The 18,295-nt window shown below is 40.2% G+C and overlaps 1 protein-coding gene across 2 annotated transcripts in view; it reads left to right on the top strand.

Annotated features, from left to right (window-relative positions):
* The first annotated feature begins 1,651 nt into the window (after positions 1-1,651).
* Positions 1,652-18,295, top strand: part of srgap3 (SLIT-ROBO Rho GTPase activating protein 3) — a 56,179-nt gene continuing 39,535 nt past the window's right edge. For both annotated transcript variants that reach the window (XM_085456660.1, XM_085456659.1), the window contains exons 1-2: positions 1,652-2,230; positions 17,982-18,177. In XM_085456660.1, coding sequence (XP_085312786.1) covers positions 2,167-2,230; positions 17,982-18,177 — 260 coding nt within the window. In that variant the 5' untranslated portion in view covers positions 1,652-2,166. The remainder of the gene's footprint in view (positions 2,231-17,981; positions 18,178-18,295) is intronic.

Below are 18,295 nucleotides of genomic sequence, written 5' to 3'. Positions count from 1 at the left end.
TATTTTCCCCTGATTGCTAAGACTTTGAAGAACTGTTTTTAAACAGAACAACATTATATATTCTGATAGCATAAGATTTGGATTGGACCTCACGCGGTTAATAACATCTGCTGTTGAATCATTTTGCAATAACGAAGTTAAAAATCTCACATTCAGTGGGAAAAAAGTCTTTCTTTCTTTCTTCTTAAAAATCAAATGATTGTGTTTTGAAATGTGGCAGAACGTAGACCTGGAGTCTGTCAAGTGTCAGCTCATGATACTGATGCCTGTGAACTGCAGATGGAAATAAAATGCAGAGGTGTATAGTGTGTCAGTATGCCGATTTTATGCCATTTCAATGTGAGTCACGCAGCCTGGTTCTTCTGAACTGAGAATAGCTAAGGTGACAACAATCTGAGTTCCCAGAACTGTTAAAGACAGTGACAGATCCAAATGACAGTGTCTGTCAGAAACACACTCAGTCTCTGTCACAATGCTTATCTTCATGACACAAATGCAAGGAACAGGCTGCAACACTGACATGGCACAGGGATCTGTACAAGCACTACTTACTTAAAAACAGAAACTGAATAAATTTGGACCATATTTGTTTGTTCCTTTACAGAGAATTAACAGTTCTTCTCCCCTATTTTATTTATCCTTGCTTCTACTGATGTTTCAAAGGCTTACTGTAGGAGACTAAATATATTGTTGTGACATTATTGTCAAAGTTATCTTTAATTATCAGAAAGAAGAGGTTAAACGTGACTAACATGGACAAGAGGATGCATGCTGGCAACACAGTTTTTCTTTCACCAGCTAATGGCTTGTGTTCATTTATAGGTACCACATCAGTGCCGTCCTGATGTGTTATTGAGCTCTTTAAGGACCAGGCTTCTCACATTTCAAGGATTAACTCTCACAATCTCTTAAACAGTAGCCATGGTGAAAGTAGTGCAGAGATAAAAAAAAAGAAAAAAAAAGAGGTTTCCATGCCAATGGCGATTGCTTGGTTAGGTTAGCACTGAAGCTGTGAGAACAACTGAAACAGGAGCCTGAAGGTGGAACACCTTTCGTGTTGATAATGATGCTCTGTGTGCATGCAAATGTTTGAGCAATAAGAACAGAACAACAATAACTGTCGGTAAAAAAAAAAATGAAGGTGCGTGGATTACAAATGTGGTTGAATGAGGCTGCTCATGCTCTGAGGATATAAACCATTGTGTGGTTGCAGGGTTGGAAGTAGGCAGAAGTAGTTATAGTGAGGTCTCCAGGAAATAAAGATTTGAATTTATGGAAACGTTGCTTTGTGCGTGTGTGTGTGTGTGTGTGTGTGTGTGTGTGTGTGTGTGTGTGTGTGTGTGTGTGTGTGCACAGCTCCACGTATTACTGATATTATGGTCAGTACTACACAGTCACATTATGGGGGTAGCTCCATTCTTCTTAAGGAGAAGACATGGTTTAAAGCAAATAAGTAATGGTTAAAACTATAGTTTTTGTTTTCCGAACATTAATGTGTGCCAATGTGTGTCCCCTGAAGTCGTGGATAAACGTGTGTGTGTGAGAGAGAGAGAGAGCGAGAGAGAGGGGGCGGGTGGAAGAGGAAGGAGGGATGGATGATAATGTGAAGGGGGCTCACGTGACAAGCTTTTAAATTCCTGTTTCCCTGCAGCGCAATTTGTCAGTCTGAATTGTGTGTGGCTGCTTCGCTCTTGGTACGCATGCCTGCTTATTTTGGACACAGGAGGTACTAGGACTTTCCTGCTGGAAACCTTCAGGCGTCTCCTTGTCCCCTTCATCATGTTGTTATTATAGTTTTCAGTCCGTTTGTGTGTGTGTTTTAATTCCCTCACCCTGCTGAAGGCTTTGAGTTTTTGAGCAGGAGGAGGAGGAGGACTCCTGGCAGCAGAGAAAGCAGTCAGAGAAGAATGCAACACCGGACTGCTGCTCAACTGTCATTTCTGCGATAGGGTGATTAAAAAGCTGGAGGAATACAACTGCGGGATACAATAGCACTGAGCCTCATTATTACTGTTTTTCCCCCTTACCGATGCATGGTCACTAGAAAACAAAGGAGAAAAAAAAAACGGAGGATCGCGTTGCAACGTTGCAAGTCGGAGATCAACTGCAGAGACCCCCCCAAAAGTCGTCGACGGACAGGGGCTCAACCCCATAACCCGAGGAACCATGTCATCCACGAGATTCAGAAAGGACAAGGAGATCATAGCGGAATATGAGACCCAAGTGAAAGGTGCGGTGTGAATCTGATGCCTGTGTCCGCTCAGTGCGGATTGTCTGTTCTCTCCTCGAGCCCGTTTTAATTGGCTCGAGCCCTGCACCCCTTTCCTCCTTTATTTGTATTTTTAAAATAGAAAAAATTCAAAGCAATATCCTTTATATTGCAAACCTTATAGCACAGATTGACTTCTCCCTCAAGATAACAAGCAAACCGTGACAGTCAAGTAAATGACAAGAGCAGCAGACTATAGTCTTCTCTCCCGTGTGCAAAGGCTTCTGTCATTAATTCACCATCAGCCAGTGGGATGTCTGTAAGCTGAATGTTAATTTGTCATCATGTGGTTAGGGTCCAGATTCTGCACGCTTTGTTGTTGCTGGGTAAAATGATCCCTGTGCAAAGGATGGAGGTTGGACTGCTTTTATTATTGCACCTCATTCTTTCTGATTCTTGAGGGGGAAGCCTGTGTTTGGCTTGTTGTGGTTTGTGGTTGGATGATAGACTAATATTTAGGAATAGTAGGTTATATATTATAAATCCATATTCGGTGTGTTATAGGCTAATCTCATATGATGACATGGTGGCTTAGACTGAATGCACATAAGTACCTGCTCACCCTCCCCATGCTTTGCCTTTGATTCCTTGATGGTGCCTGTGGTTTGACTCACTGCTTTCACCTGACAACATGGGTAACACACGCTCTTTGATTGCATGCCAGCCTTTATCTAAAACTCATCCGGCACTATAACACGAGCGTATTAGCATTTGCAGTGCAGTGTTTCTCTCACTGTGTGACACCTAGGCTCAGATGGACTCTGCTGGTTTTGGAGTGGTTCTGTACCATTTAATCCTGATTTAATAATTTAAAAGAAAAAATCAGAGGATAACCAGGGCAAATAGCTGAGGAATGAAGACATCAATTGAACACACAAGCATAGGGTGCTGACCATGATTGACTCTGGGGTTCAGTTTCAAGGCCGTAGGCTCACTGCTGGCACTCTCACTCTCTGTGGTTCCACTGGTGCTAAATGTCTGATGATCACCCTTTCAGTCGTGTACCTGTCTGGACCACTGGATGCTAAGTGTGAGAATCTACACTTGTCACATGGTGTTGAAAGTGGATCAGCGGATTCATTTATTTGTTTTGTTACTTTCAACCATTTTCTAACTCTTTTTTTACTGTTATTATGTTTTTTATTCTTTTGTCTTGTGGCCTTGGCTGATCATTGAAAAAAAAACTGCTTGTACACAACTGAGCACTTATCTGATTCTCTTGCTTTCCTCTTTACCCAAGACATTTTCTGATAATTCAGGCGTCAGTTTAGTACTGTGACAGAATTGCTGCCGTTTCTTAGATCCAGGCCCTGTCTGCTGCCTCTTTGAATTAGACGGGGCCTTTCAGCTGCGTGAGAAGGAAGGATGTTAATTTATGATGAATGCTGCTTGTTTCTCATTCACAGCTGGTGTGTATCATAGCCTGCAGACAGAGAGGGCTCTGCTCTTGACATACACCGCCTCACAACAATGGTAATGTTATGAGCTGAACCTGGCAGTGAGCGCACGGTAATGAAATTCAGATTGAAAATCGCTCCTGTCTTACTCTGAGTTATTGCTTAATGGCTAATGTGTACATGGCAGAAGGGGCCAGATCATCAGAGTGTCAGTGATGGGTTAATAACACGATGGCGGGGTTGCTTTATTATGTATGAGGGCTTATAGATGGGTGACAAAAAGATCATTTGGCTTCAGAAACAAAGAAGAAACCCCATCAGTAGGTTCACTGTGGCTCAGTACTGGGGTTGCTTAAATGTGACCGGTGCAGGGAGCTGGCATGTCGTATCAAAAGTTAATCTGTTAGAGTGCAACAAACTACTTTGCTAAAATCTTAACTCCTGCTATTAATGAATTCTTGACAACCCTTGAGGCCGGCTGCCAAAGCTGAGGCCTCTGAAGGACCTCTGTGAGACGGGGTTCACTTTGTTCAAGCTGTTCAGCTGGTAGATCTTGCATTAGCATGTCAATAGAGACGGTTCATACACTGCATTTACTGAGGAGTTTGGACTTTTGTAACTAACTGCCGTGTGGTTACTGGACTGCAGCTATTCTTCCTCCTGTTTGCCAGTTTTATAGGCAGTTTGTGAAGTGGGCTAAATCACCAGCAGCTGTCTTGACATTTACAATGGCAGCTTTAGGGATAAACCCATGCTCGTCTGTTATTATGTACACATAAAGGCTACTTTTGGCTGCTCCGTTATTCACAATGGGTCGCTGCAGCGGATAGCTCTGCACCTTTGATTTGGCAGCTTTTTTTTTTTTTTTTTTTTTTTTTTTACGCCCTTCCCAAGGCAACCCCCAAAGAGTTTGTGTCTCCTTCCAAGATGAAACTGGGATCTTTTGCTTGTTAAGCAAACATGTGAACAACTACACTTTTGAGCCACCGTTATTTTATATACATGTATGTTTTAAAAGCTTTGCAGTCATGACAATCATGAGTTAATTAGCTGGTGGTGATGAAATAGCTTTGAAGCCAAAAATTGAAAGTCAACAGCTGAGCACTGTTTTCACCGTGACTCATTTTTATTTAACTAGTCTGGTGTTTACACACACACTCTCTCTCTCTCTCCCTCTCTCTCTCCCTCTCTCTCTCTCCCTCTTTCTTTTTGTGTGTGCTTTGACTTGTAGCAGGTCCTGTGTCTCCCAAAATCCAGCTCTGTAATAAATCACTAATTGGATGTCTCGCAGTGCATTTTACCGTGTTGCCTTTATTTGTCAAACTGTGCATTTAAATAATGCTGTCTTCTTGTATTTAACAGCTTAAACTCATGCATGGACAGTCTCTGAATGTCTGCAATGGTGACAGTATTGTTTTTTGTTCGTTTTTTTTGGTCGGCCCGTCCATCCATCAAATAGTTTTGAACACAATGTCTCTGAAATGGTTTAAAGGACTTTCTTCAAATTTGGTTAATATTCTCATGCACTCGAGGATTAACTGATTTGTAGTTTGGTGGTTTGACCTTTTTGGTCATAACCTGAGAAAGAATTAATTATCAAAAAGATTCACTTGCACGTTGAGTAATATGGGGCTACAACTTTGTATTCTGCCATCTTCAGCCTCACTGAGCAAACATGAATTCACTTACTGCCTTTAATGAGGTTCTTTCAGTGTCTTCTCTTATATGCTGTGTTAGTCTGGACGGGCATGAATGTAAACTGAAACCTGACTGGTTTGCGGAGGCAAAGAAACGTGATGCTTTAATTCTAGTTTCATTTGATTTCTTAGTCTGGTAGCTTATATCCAAAGCGTCATATTTAACCTTTTAATGGTATGATGGTAGTCACTTCCAAGAAGTAACTAATGCCTTGCTCTTACACAAGCATCCGATTCATTACTGACAATACATCCACACACCGAACGGGCATTTAGACAGTGACACACTCACCAATGCTGAGATGGTGAAGTGTTATTGAGAGGAAGTAGAGTTTGAATGTGATGGAGCTTACCAAAGATTGGAACTGGTACCATTTGGTTCTAGTTGTTTAGTTTCCCTTGTCATGAACAGAGGAATTAATGCAAGCATGGTCTCATGGAAAATTTTAGTGGTCTACAGATGTACACAAGGTATGACAGCTCATGTTCATGCGGTACGTTTCAGGTGATTCTGAAAAGGAAGCATGGTTTACCACCTCTCGCTTCAAGTTTCTCTTTGCCGTTTGTTGCTAGCCTCTGCTAGTTTCATTCTACCTGACTGAACACAGTCAAGTTTAGACTCCCAAGCAGAACCTAATGAATACCTGAAAAGAATTTGACCAACATTCGCTACATCGTTTGTTACACAATGTGTTATGAAATATTTTTCTGTGTTTTTTGCAGAGCACAAACCTGTGTGCCTCATTTACAGATCAAGCACTGCATTGCAGTATACGGCAAGGTAATCACACACCTATATGTGTGTAATTGTGAGGTGTTATGATATATTATTGGCAGTTTAAGGTCAACAATTAGCTTCCAGATTAACACATGTGCTGTTACAAAACAGTTTTCACTGCTTGTGTGGAAATAAGACTTCAGTATGCCATGTGTTATGAAGCACCTTCTAATGAACCCCGAAGTGTTGCTTTGGTTAAACGCTGATGAGAATTCTGTGAGACACTAGGTGTGTCTCTTTTTGTTATTGCCCCAGGCCACAGACAGCTCTCTGCTGAGTGAGATACAAATCACTGTTCTGGTTGCTGTAGCTGAATTTGTTGCATTTGTGTATTGTTTTTGTCAGTCTGAAGATCAGAGTGTATTGTCATCATGCTTAGATTTGGTTAGTTACCTCTCAGCACCCTGCTGAGTAGCATGAGTGTGGCAGGGTGGAAACACACATGTAGGGAGATGAAGAAATGGTCTCACTGAGTCACTGGCTGAGGATCCTCCAGCTGCCCACTTGTTTGGCAAACCCGCTGAGCATTTGCAGAGCAAAAAACATCCACTAGATATTAAGGCTGAATAAAATTTGTGTGGGACAGCTTGTTTGTTGTGTGGTCCAATAAATCTTGGACTTCATTCAGGGTTGGTTTGTTTGCATGGAGTGGCAGTGAATAGTCAAACACACAGCTCATTCGCTTTCTTGTTTAGAGTTAGATAAGATGGTTTGTACAACTCTGTGTATGCTGGTGTAGTGTTAAGATCCCCAGACCAACAGGAGATCACAAACCCAGCTTCAGGGAGGTCACAAGCTCCTAGTGTGGGTCACAAGCCTGGCTTAATGGGCAGGTTATGTGAGGAAGTCTGCCAAATCAAACATGCAGGTCCATGCTCTGTGATGTGGTGACCCTTTGGGAAATGAGGGAGCACCTGAAAGTACCCTCTTCTCTATTTCTATGTATAAAGCTAGTTTAGATTAGCACATAAACTGGAAACAGCTTGGTTCTGTTCAAAACTAACAAAATATACACACTTGTGTCACTACTCTTTAATTAACACATCAGATATTCTTTGGGAGGACAGTTTAGCTAAGAGAAGTTAGCGTGGTGCTAATTACTGCACAGATTTCCAAAACACTGCACTACTCCTTAAACTAATCTTCCAACATCCTTTTATGGCAGGCCACCAAGCCAATCTTAGGCATAATTATAGAATCAGCTAATCTCAGTGACAGGCCATGTTAGCTAAATGAGCTATCTCATTAAAGGCGCTCTCTTTAAGCTGCTTTTGCTGTGCACCTGCAAGCTGCTTTGCAACCCACATCCACCTACTACTTCACATGTGCTCGTGGAAGAACAAAGCCACGCTGCCACATATATAAATTGCTGCAGATGGAAACAAAATCATTTGTAAATAGTGCGTCTGACTGAAATGTGTTTTATCCTTTCAACATTTTATTGAATAAACCTGAAAAGAAAGCTGAGATTTTCTTTATTTTTTGCATTACTTATGGCAATGACGCTAGTAACATTTAAGTATCATTTGTATCATGGCAAAATGCATGAAGTTAGGCATGTGATTATTATGTGTTGTGAGATTCTATTGCACATTGTGGGTGTCAAAACAATATAGAAAGTGAGAATGTAAAACAATAACTGTTTTACATAATGGAAAATAAAACACGCTATTGTAGCAGTTGAACTCTAACCCCGGGCATTGTATTTCAGTTGCTGTGCAGTCATACGTGTGTTGGATGGTATATGCACCTCAAACAACACTAAGAATAATGCAAAAGTCTACTGTTTGTAATGACAGATTGTTGAAGTCAGTAATTGTATATAACCCTGTGAATTTGAATCAGTGCATAATTTTGGTTGTTCACTCTATTTGTGTCCATAAGTAAGAAGTACAATATTCAGCACAAACTGTCCACTTGTGTTGCGTTCAGTGAACAGTATAATCATGTCATAATGAAGTTTTATCGTACTCGCTGTCACCAGAGTTTTGCTATAGAGCTTCCTCTTTGTTGACTCTTCTCTCGTCTCTATAAGCTCAGTATGATGAATGCAGCTGCCACTCGTTTAGCTGAGAGTTTGCTCTGTCCGTTTCACGGAAGACATAATCATCCTTTCATAAAATGCCTAACGTCCTGAGCAAAGATTATCATTCACTGCTGTCCCACAGTTTTTCAGTTCACGATGGTGTTGATGAACCAGACAAAGGTCCATTTAAACATGAAAAAGGTTTAATTTCCTTGTTAATGTGATGCCAGTCAGTGCATGATTTCATTTCTCAATTGATTCAGCTCTGAGAAGTATTTCTCAGTTAACACTGTATTACGAGTCCAGCAATGCACAACTGTTGCTTTTGGGAGATAAAAGCATACTGTAGTTGCAGTTTGTCCTCTATTTTCAGAAAGGCACAAACATGTCTTAGAGATCTTTGACGATTGCGTGCAGAATTTCAATGCTCTTATTTTTCTATTTTAAAAATTCCCACATGTCTAACTCAGGCAGTCAGAAAGGTGTGAATGCTGAGACTGAGTGTGTTTGGGTCACTTTGTAAACTCGCATTGCTGTTCCAGAGGTGAGTTATTGCTGATAGCAGTAGTCTTTACAAGAAAAATTTCAACATGCACTTCCTGCCAAGAGACAGTAACCTTAGAAACAGGCAGAAACAAGTTTGTGTAAAAATAACAAGTTTGAAAAAGTCACTAATGAAGTAATTAGTTCGGTTCTTGCCACTGCAGGTTTGGGACCTGTTAGATAACTTTATTCCATATTGGTGAAGCACATGTCCCACAGCAGACTTGAGATAATTAAACAGCGCACCTATTTCCAGCTAACAGATTGTAGCAGCATAAGTGGCACAGTTTCACGTGCTAATAGAAGCACAAAACTGTGGCTGCAACTACTGGTATTATATTTTTCCAGTACTAATTATCCTGGTAACCTAAAGTATAATTAAACTAAACTATCTTTAAATAGTTTGTTTTGTTTGACCACCAGTCCCAAACTCAGACATTAAGTTTAGAGCTTGGTTTTATGTGCAGACCCTTACTAATTTCAACCTATTTCTTAGTAGGTCATGAGCACATATTGATATTTTTTTCATGATAGCCAGCAAGACAATGAAACTCATGTGTTTCAGTTCTCATGAAATGAATGTTTCGAGACCTCTGAGAGGGGACTAGTCCCCCAGACCACCTTGGAAATTTATTTTTAAAGCAAATATAATATTATTTCTGTGTTTTAATCTGTCATCCATGCCCAGTTGTAGTTTGTTATAGTTTGTACAGTTCCTTAGGCCTCTCTGTAACTTATATTTTTCTTATTTCTTGTCTTCTCCTCATATTTATGTGCTCCTTGTGTATATATGGGTATTTAGAACCGCAAAGTGAACCAGAGTCAAATTCCTTGTATGTGTGTGCAAACTTGGCCAAATACAGATGATTCTGATAACTTATTCTTGTTGCCTAAACCTAACCAAACCGCAACAGAAAGTGAAAATAATCATTTATAGGGTAAAAAGTCATACATTGCTGCAGATTGCAATTTGAATTATGGTGATTCACCGCCGATAGTACCAGAAACTTTTACAGCTTTGATCAGTGTGTGACAGCTCTTCTTCACATGCATACACATAATGAACACAAGGAAAATTCATGTGCTGAACTCAAATCAAGTGATTAAATTGTGTGATTATTCCAGGAACTGTCTTAAGATGGTTTTGTTATTTGCTGTGTCACTTTAGACAAATAGAGAGCAAAAAAATAAAAATGCAGGTATTGCTTGATGTTTTTCTGTGATTGTAGCGTGTTTGATGTCTTGACAGTGAAACACCAAAATAACTCAAGAACTTTGACCTGAAAGTTGCAAAAAAAACAAGGGACTTATTTGGTTGTGGCTCACCAGAGAGTCTAGTTAAAGGCCAAACTAGATGACACATGTCCTCTCAAGTTCTGCCTTTTTTTTTTTTGTCTTCCACTCTCAGTTTCAGCCAGTAAAGAAATGCAATACACTCATGTGTTTGCCTCAGAAGCCCACACCATCCAACGAAAGCTCGGTAATGTTGGAAGATTCCAATCAGTTAAGTTGCCCATTGTCTCAACTGTATTTAGAAATACTCTTTGAAATTGCCTCATCAACTTCATTTTCAGATTTTCTCCACTTGTCAGTGCACACGTGTCTCTTCATTCAATGCTGCCACCTATTCACACCCATCAGATCCCACCTTTCCTCCAATAAGCGTCTCCCCAGGGAATGGAACACGCCCATGTTGCCATGGCGACACCTCTCAGCCTGGTCCTGCAGAGCTGGATCATGGATACAGCAGATGATAGACAGCTCGACTCTGAGAGGGCATGTGTCTCAAGCTTTCAGTTTCCCTGAAGTCTTTAATGATTTCCAGAAGTCTTTAGAGCGATCAGGAAGCCAGGGATGGTTTTCTTTGCTCTTTTTATAAAGCAACAGTTATAGTCTTTTTTTTTTTTTATTGTTATCGTGTGTTTTCTTCAGTTTCAGAAGGGTTAAAAAAGACATTCTGCCCATTCAAATACAAAGTTATTATATCTAGTAATTGTTGCATAGAAAATGTTGATTTCCACAGTGGAGCATTTGACTGTAATAATGCAATGTAGTGGGAAAAAAAAGCACGACACGAGGTAATTTGATAGATTCTTTTTCTTTAGAGCTGGATTGATTTTTAGTTTACTAGACAAAACATCCGGTGGAAAATACTATAAACCAGCAGATAATCAGGAAGGATGACTGACAAGTGACATCTTGCTGTAGGATACACCATCAGTTCCTCAGCTATTGATTGGACTCAGCTCCTGTTGTCTTATCTTTGTGGACATGTGCTGCAGCTTGTCTGTGCCGGAGATGAATCAGACGAGATAGAGACATACAGAGAAGAACCTGTGCTGACACTGGGAGCATGCCCTTGTGAATCCAAAATTGTGTTAATCATTAGAGGATTAAAACAGAACAGAAAAAAGGGGGATTAGTTCAACGACTGGAACTTGTATTATGAGATTCTGTGTGTGGGACAGATAGAGTGAAATAAGGTCTGTATAAGGGTTGCATTTGTCTGTTCTTTTCACACAAATTTGTCTCTGCTGTGTAGAGCCCAGATACTGCGGCGCTGAGTTGGGGATTAGAGAAATTTGGCTCAGAGTTGCCTTTGTGTGATGTCTATGTGTGTGTGTCTCATTTTTGTGTGTGTTTTACTGCATGGTGATCTGAACACCCAGGGACATTATTTTCAAAGCGTTTAATAGCTTCTGAGGCTCATTAAAATCTATAATTTATCCAAATTACGTTAGGAGACTCATAGTTCTTGCATCCTCAGACATTTTACCACTGCCTCATGTACTTGCCTGTAATTAACGACAAATAGAACATGTTCACTTTCAAACTTTTTATATGTGGGATTACGTTTTAGTTGTTATGTTACTCTTTAGGGAAATGACCAGTCTTTCCTGCTTCTCCTCAGTCACTTGGCTGCCCTGTGGAGCCCAGCCTTCCCTGCTGCCCTCAGGATGCTCTGCAGAAAATCCCTCTCATTCACTGCACTCCTATTTTATCTCCGCTTCATTGCGTCAAGGCGTCACGTGGCCCTCCCAAACGGCAGACTTGCAGTAAAATGCTCTGCCAATGCATCACCCCTGATGTCCTGTACTGGTTCTGGGAAGAGATGCAGGTTTTATTGATTGATTCATTTTATGTGGAAAAGGGTGATGTCTTGTTCTCAGCTTAACATACAGAGGGAATGATGCCTTAAAAGAAATGTCAAAGTCCATTAAATGTGGATCAGCTTTACACTCATGCATATGTTTAGGACATTTTTGTCATTGTTTTGCACTGAGTTGTGTTTTGGTGACAGACATATTTAAGTTGCATCAGAAACCATGATTTCTGATCAGAGGGACTTTGTGGATAAAAATGGAAATCTTTGACAGAGCAGCCAGTTGTTTTGGCTAACTAAGCCTGCTGGAACAACACATTGGAACTGATGTGCAGTCAATGTGGATAAACTGGCCGCAGTCAGTGACCAGGTTATGTGTCAAGATTTGCCCATTATTGAATCATTGAAAAAAAAATCATTATTCCTTATTGATTACTTTACTTCTGAGTACTACAAATCAGAAACTTGAATCTTTATAGAGCTAAGCCGGTGATTTTAAAAGTGTCATATTGCTGTCTTTGAATAGATTTTTTGTAATCTGTGTGCAGGGAGTCAACAGGAAGTCAAGTGGGTCAACTAGAGGATGTCTCTAATGCAGATGTTATTAAAAATATATGTAAATCTGGGCTTTAAATACATGTCATGCTCAGAACTATGTCACCAGAACCTTTAAATGCCACCCAAAATAGTCACAAATCAAATTTGTGTAATATAGCCATAGCACAAGCCGGTGGACATAAAAGCTTGAAAGGTGCAGATCATTTCATACACATTTTATTTGAACCAAACTTTTTACAGACATGCCACAATTCTGTTCATAGACGGTCAGTTTGGGATTCATTTTTTCTGTGCGGCTAAGAGTGATTACTAGAAAGATGCCCTTACTGTGTTGTTGCATAGCTGCCGGCACAGGATTTTGTCTGTAACGGGCCAAAGTTCAGGGATCTCCAACATCCTACTATTGTTTTTTGAAGATTTCCTGTTCTGTGAAGAGTTGAGTGTTCACTGTGCTTCAGTTCCCTTCCCTAAACGGTGTATAACAAGTTTCAGTGTCGAGCAGGTGCTATTCTGAAGGACCTGAACTTAAAATCATGAAGTCAGGAACATAAAGTATCTGTTGCTTCTATGTGCAAGTAGCAACTTTAGGAAATACAAAACAATTGCTCAAATGACTGCTAGAAGCTGCTACAAAAGGTAACTTAGTCCTGTGTTAAATCTCTAATTCCGAAGCAGAATTCAACATTTTTTTAGAATCAACTTTCACGGGGGTGAATTTTTTTGTATGTCAAACATCTAAAAATGTGCAAAGACGTGAATTTATGCATGCAGGAATTTTTAATGACAGGTGGATGCTGACACAGCCAGCTATCTGTTAACTTCACTTCAGCTCATTTGAATCATTGAAGTGGCTCTCTCAACTGTTTGTAGTGTTGGTGCCTTTTGGAGCATTTTTATGAAATTATCTGTAATAACCTGACTTGATGTGTAGTTAACTGTACTAAAAATGTTTCAAGGAGTTGGAAATTTGTGTGCTATTTTAGTCATATTATCACTATTCATGGATGTGTGACCGAATCTGTGGATGGCACGGAGCTAAGCTAGCTAGTGCTATTTTGCCATTTTGCGCTAGCAAATATGTTACATCTCTAGCTCCTATACATTGTTACTGTGCTATCAAATAACTGTATAATTGGACACCTAAAATGGATTTGTATTTTGTCACACCAACTATGGTATGAATGGATCTTGGTACATGCTCATATATCCAGGTAAACAAGTCCCAGACTGCAGCTACTCCCCAGCTGTATAGTATTCATAGCCACTGAATAACAGTCAGTGGCTGTTGAATCGTTTTACAACTGTAGAAGTATTTGATTTATTGACAGTTTCGTTGTGGTCCAACTCATGAACCGTGACAAAAGCTAAAGTAACCAGGGTGAAGCCAGCCAAACAAATAGCATGGTGGAGGCTGATGGGATGGGCAAAGTCTGAAATAACCAGCTCTTAAATGTGCCAGAGAAACCGGCCATGCACTCCCATTTGAACTGATTAACTCCACCTACTGGAAACTTGCAAGACAACACAGAAGGAGAAATGGGGAAGAACACAGGGCAACTGGGTGTACTGTGAAGTGAGATTAATGGGTTAGTGATCTATGTTGAACTTAAAGTCAGACTTAAACATGTCACAAACGTTTCTCTCCTCTTACCTGGCTAAATCACCATGGTAACTTATGATACAAATAATCTGGTAAGGAGCAGGTTAATGTTCAGAGGTTTATTTTGCAAGAAGAGCCACAGTTTCTCAAATTCCTTTATTTACAGCATGTTTTATCACAACTGAAACCCAGCTCTAAAGTTACAGCAGTGCAAACTGTGTATCCCATCATCACTGAAATTTGCATAAATGCAGCTGGCAATCCAAAAAACAAAAAAAAAGTGTAAATGTTTTTATTCTTAATTCTAACCTGCTGCTACGTCTGTTCCACACTGCTGGAAGTGGTAGAACACACACCAGGAACATCTGTTCAATCAATAAAATTCATTTCACATTGATCTGCCTTTTGGCTAGTAACCTTTAATATTTAAATTTATCCAGTTTAGTTTTTCACAGTTCTAATTAGCAGCTGCCACATTACAAATAAACTATAGGTCTGCGGGATAGATCGCCAGATTAGTGATTTTCTGCAGCATTTATCTCTTGTCTTATTTGCAACAGTGCTGCAGTTTTAATAATGATGAGAATAATAATAATGTAAACTTTATTGATCCTCGTGGGGAAATTCCTCTCTGCATTTAACCCATTCACTCAGTGAAGCAGTGAATGGGTTAAATGTTCTTTAAAGATATTTTTATGTTCTCACTGTTTTATCATCATTGATAACATTTCAGCTGATGTGACACTCGAAGGGGTCATTTAGTTTGGAAGAGTCACATGATGAGTGAGCACACAGAGCCTGAAGCAGAAAGCCCGGCTTAACAGAGACTTCTGAGAACCACCATCTGATCCCTGTTATCTCCAACTAGCATTTGAACTCTGTCAAGCCAGCTAACGCTGACACAGTCTGGTTGTGTTGAACTTCCTTCATGGTGTAGCCCTCAGGTTCAGCCAAGCCAGGAGGGCCATCACAGTTCGAGTATATAAATGTTCTTGAAAGCATTAGGGTTTGTGTGCCATACTAGTCACAGAGTATTTCATCTGGGCAATCCATAGTCTTTCAACAATTACATGGTAGAAAGACAAAGGATATCAGATATTACAGAAATGTATCTATCTAGCAAAAATATTAATGCGTTGTCTTTAAAACTGTAAGGAGGCATCTTTAAATTTACTGCACACACATATTCACAGCATTTTGCCAACCTCACAGACGGAAGCGAACTAAAGAAGGGTCCTTCTCTTTGAAGAAACCACAGCAAATCAAGCCATACTCAGTGTGCTGGAAATACTTAATTCTGAATAATTCTTCAATTGCTCATGGTTTCTCAGAGGGAAAGGCACACTTCTGGTGTGACCTATTTTTCCAATCTCATCTGTCAAAAGCAAGGCTGCAGCTGGTGGTTCCCTTTCTGTAAAAGAATGTTTTTAAAAGTCCTCCATGTCACTCACGCACATTGCTGTCACATTTTCCTCTGGCTTCTTTTTTTCTTGCCTTGAATTCTTCTGCATTGTTTCTGTCTTCTGAAAGTAATATATATATATAAAAACATAACTGAATGTTTGGCAAAGCATTCCTGACAGAAGTGAAGTAGTAAAATACTGTATATCCCTGAGCTCTGATTCAGTTCCCACTAAAAACAGAGCTTTAAGCCCTGCTGAGAGAGAGAGAGGGAGGCCCCCTGGATAAAGGGGAGGGCTGGGACAATGGTTAACCACAGAGTGAAGCATGCCGCTTGAGGCTGAAGCCAGGCGGCACGACATCACAGGGAGAGCAAAGGCTCCCTGTGCACAGTGTTACGGTTTCCCCAGCAGTCAGAGCCAACATATATCCATGATGAGGGCTTTGCTGTCCAAATTACACCCTCAGCAGCATGAAAACACAGTCTGTGTCACTGCTGTGGTTTCACCATTCAGCTGGCAGTTCGTCTGCCTGCAGAGTGTCACTGACACGGCTTTGATACTGTACGTGTGCGATTCATCCTGCCTTCATTTTAAAGGTTATAACTTGCAGTGACTCATATTGTAAATAAGAGATGTTGCAACATGACATGCCTTGCATTAGGAAGTTCTTCTTCTTCTTCTTCTTCTTCTTCTTCTTCTTTTAGCACATTTTCATGCAGAAAAAATAAAAGATCCTTTTGATTGGTGGAAAATCTTAATTGCCAAAAGTTAGCACAATGTGGCTCTTGGCTTTATTTAGTCATTATAGGTTAGGATGAAGTATTCACAAGAGAAACCTTGAAAGCTTAAAAATCTGTGGCAGCAGTACTGGTAGCTGTCATTTCATCATGTTTTGATACTCGCTTCTTGAATCACACTGAGGGAAAAATAAAGTTAATTGAAAATATAGACGCATCAACAAAACTGGGATTTCTAGTAAAGGTTTCACATGGGTTCGTGGTGTTTTCTTCCTCTTTTCAAGTGAGATTCATCCTGTTTACTTGCGCTCCTTCCTTAACAGTATAATTTTATTCTACAGAATAGGCATTTTTCTGTTCCTGAGCTGAGGCGTCATTGTTGCTGATGACAGCACTACAAAGGGGAATTGAGTTTTGCTTGTGGCTCCCATGAAGGGTCTGTAGTCTGGCCGCTAACATCGTGTTCCTCTTGAGGCGAAATGTTGCTACTTAGTCCAAGTGGGGGAGTGAAGCGTTTCTCATTAAATCAGTTTTATTTAGATGTACATGAGAGGTCATAAACACAGGTCAACTTACTGGCTTCTCTCTCGCAGCTGACTCTCTTTATCGCTGCTCTCCTGCTTTCAATTACTATTTCTCAATTTTGTTGATTTCATTTAATTTGAAGGTTAGTCAAGGTTTTATTGTGCATTGTTATCTGTGTAGTTGTAACTGGGTTGTGTTATGTTTTTGGGAATTTGTATGTTTGTCACAGAAGCTTTTAACTTTGTTACATTCCTATAGTAAAAGTGGAGATGGATAATTTTAAAAACAGTCATTCAACATATACAATAAGGAGAAAAAGACTGCAAAGAGTCCTGTCAAAACTTAGTACAATTCATTATTCACTAAAGGTGTAGAACCGATTTAGCATCAACAAATGAATGTACTTTATCAGTCTCTCACATCGTTATGGAGGAATTTTCACCCAGTCTCCTTTAGAGTGTTGCTTCTGTCCATTGAGGTTTGCAATCTTTCTCTCTTCTTGAGGTTGATGTTCTGGAAAATAACCTAGTTTTAGCCTAGCTGTAGCTATCAGACAGTCCTCATGTTTAGATGGAGAATATTTTGGTGTACAGAGGAGTTTGTGGTTGACGTGTTTGTATGGTGCCCAGGTCCTGTGGCTGCAAAACAAACCCAACTTATCCCCCTTCCACCACCGTGCTCAAGGGGTGGTTTGAGGTGTTTGTGCGAATGTGCTGTGATTGGTTTTCACCAGATGTCCAGCTGCACATTATGGCCAAACTCCTCCACTTTAGTCTGGTCTGCCCAAAGGAGATTGTTCCAGAAATCCTGTAGTTTGTTCAGATGCAACTTTGTAAACCAAAGCTATACTGCCATGTCCTTTTTAGAGAGAAGAGGCTTTCTCCTGGAAACCCTTATAAACAAGACATACTTGTTTAATCTTCCTCCAAAGGTATTGTCAGGAAATGTTAGCATGCTAACATTTAGCATGCTAACTGAGGTCTGTAGAGTATGAGATATAGCGCTTAGTTTCCTCAGTTTCTTTGAGCACTGCACTGTCTGACATTAGGGTGAATTTCTTGACACACCCACTCTGGGGAAGATTGTGTTAACTCACACCTCAATGCTCCAGACCAACAAACTGCCAAAACGTATTATTTATAGAGGTGGTTACTCCTGCTGATAATCAGTTAAATAGCATCGTTTACTTACTCTATTAATTCCTATGGAAGCAGTAATGGTTCACTTAGTTTTTTACAGTACTGCCTAGAGTCATATGAACATCTTATTTTTCACATTACTGTGCCTTAATTTTGTGTGTAAAAAGTCAATCAAACTCCTTTTTGTTTGGTGTTTTCTTGTACAGAGATCCGTAACCAGCTGGTGGAGCAGTTTAAATGCCTGGAGCAACAGTCTGAATCACGTATCCAGCTCCTGCAGGATCTGCAGGAGTTCTTCCGTCGCAAAGCAGAGATTGAACTGGAATACTCCCGCAGCTTGGAGAAACTGGCTGAGAGGTTCTCCTCGAAGATCCGCAGCTCCAGAGAACACCAACAGTTTAAGTGAGTTGAAGCATTTATAGCTGGTACTGTTTAATATATATTCTTCTGTGCATTGGAGTCTTTGTGTGTTGTTGATTGGAAGCAGGTGCACTATCATATTTTCTTTCCTTAATGTTGT

This window comes from Copadichromis virginalis, linkage group LG5 (genome assembly GCF_057382275.1).
Source record: "Copadichromis virginalis isolate Kocher_CV1m ecotype Utaka linkage group LG5, C_Virginalis_male_GT1.1, whole genome shotgun sequence".
In the NCBI taxonomy this organism is placed as follows: Eukaryota; Metazoa; Chordata; class Actinopteri; order Cichliformes; family Cichlidae; genus Copadichromis; species Copadichromis virginalis.
This window is presented reverse-complemented; position numbering and strand designations above follow the sequence as displayed.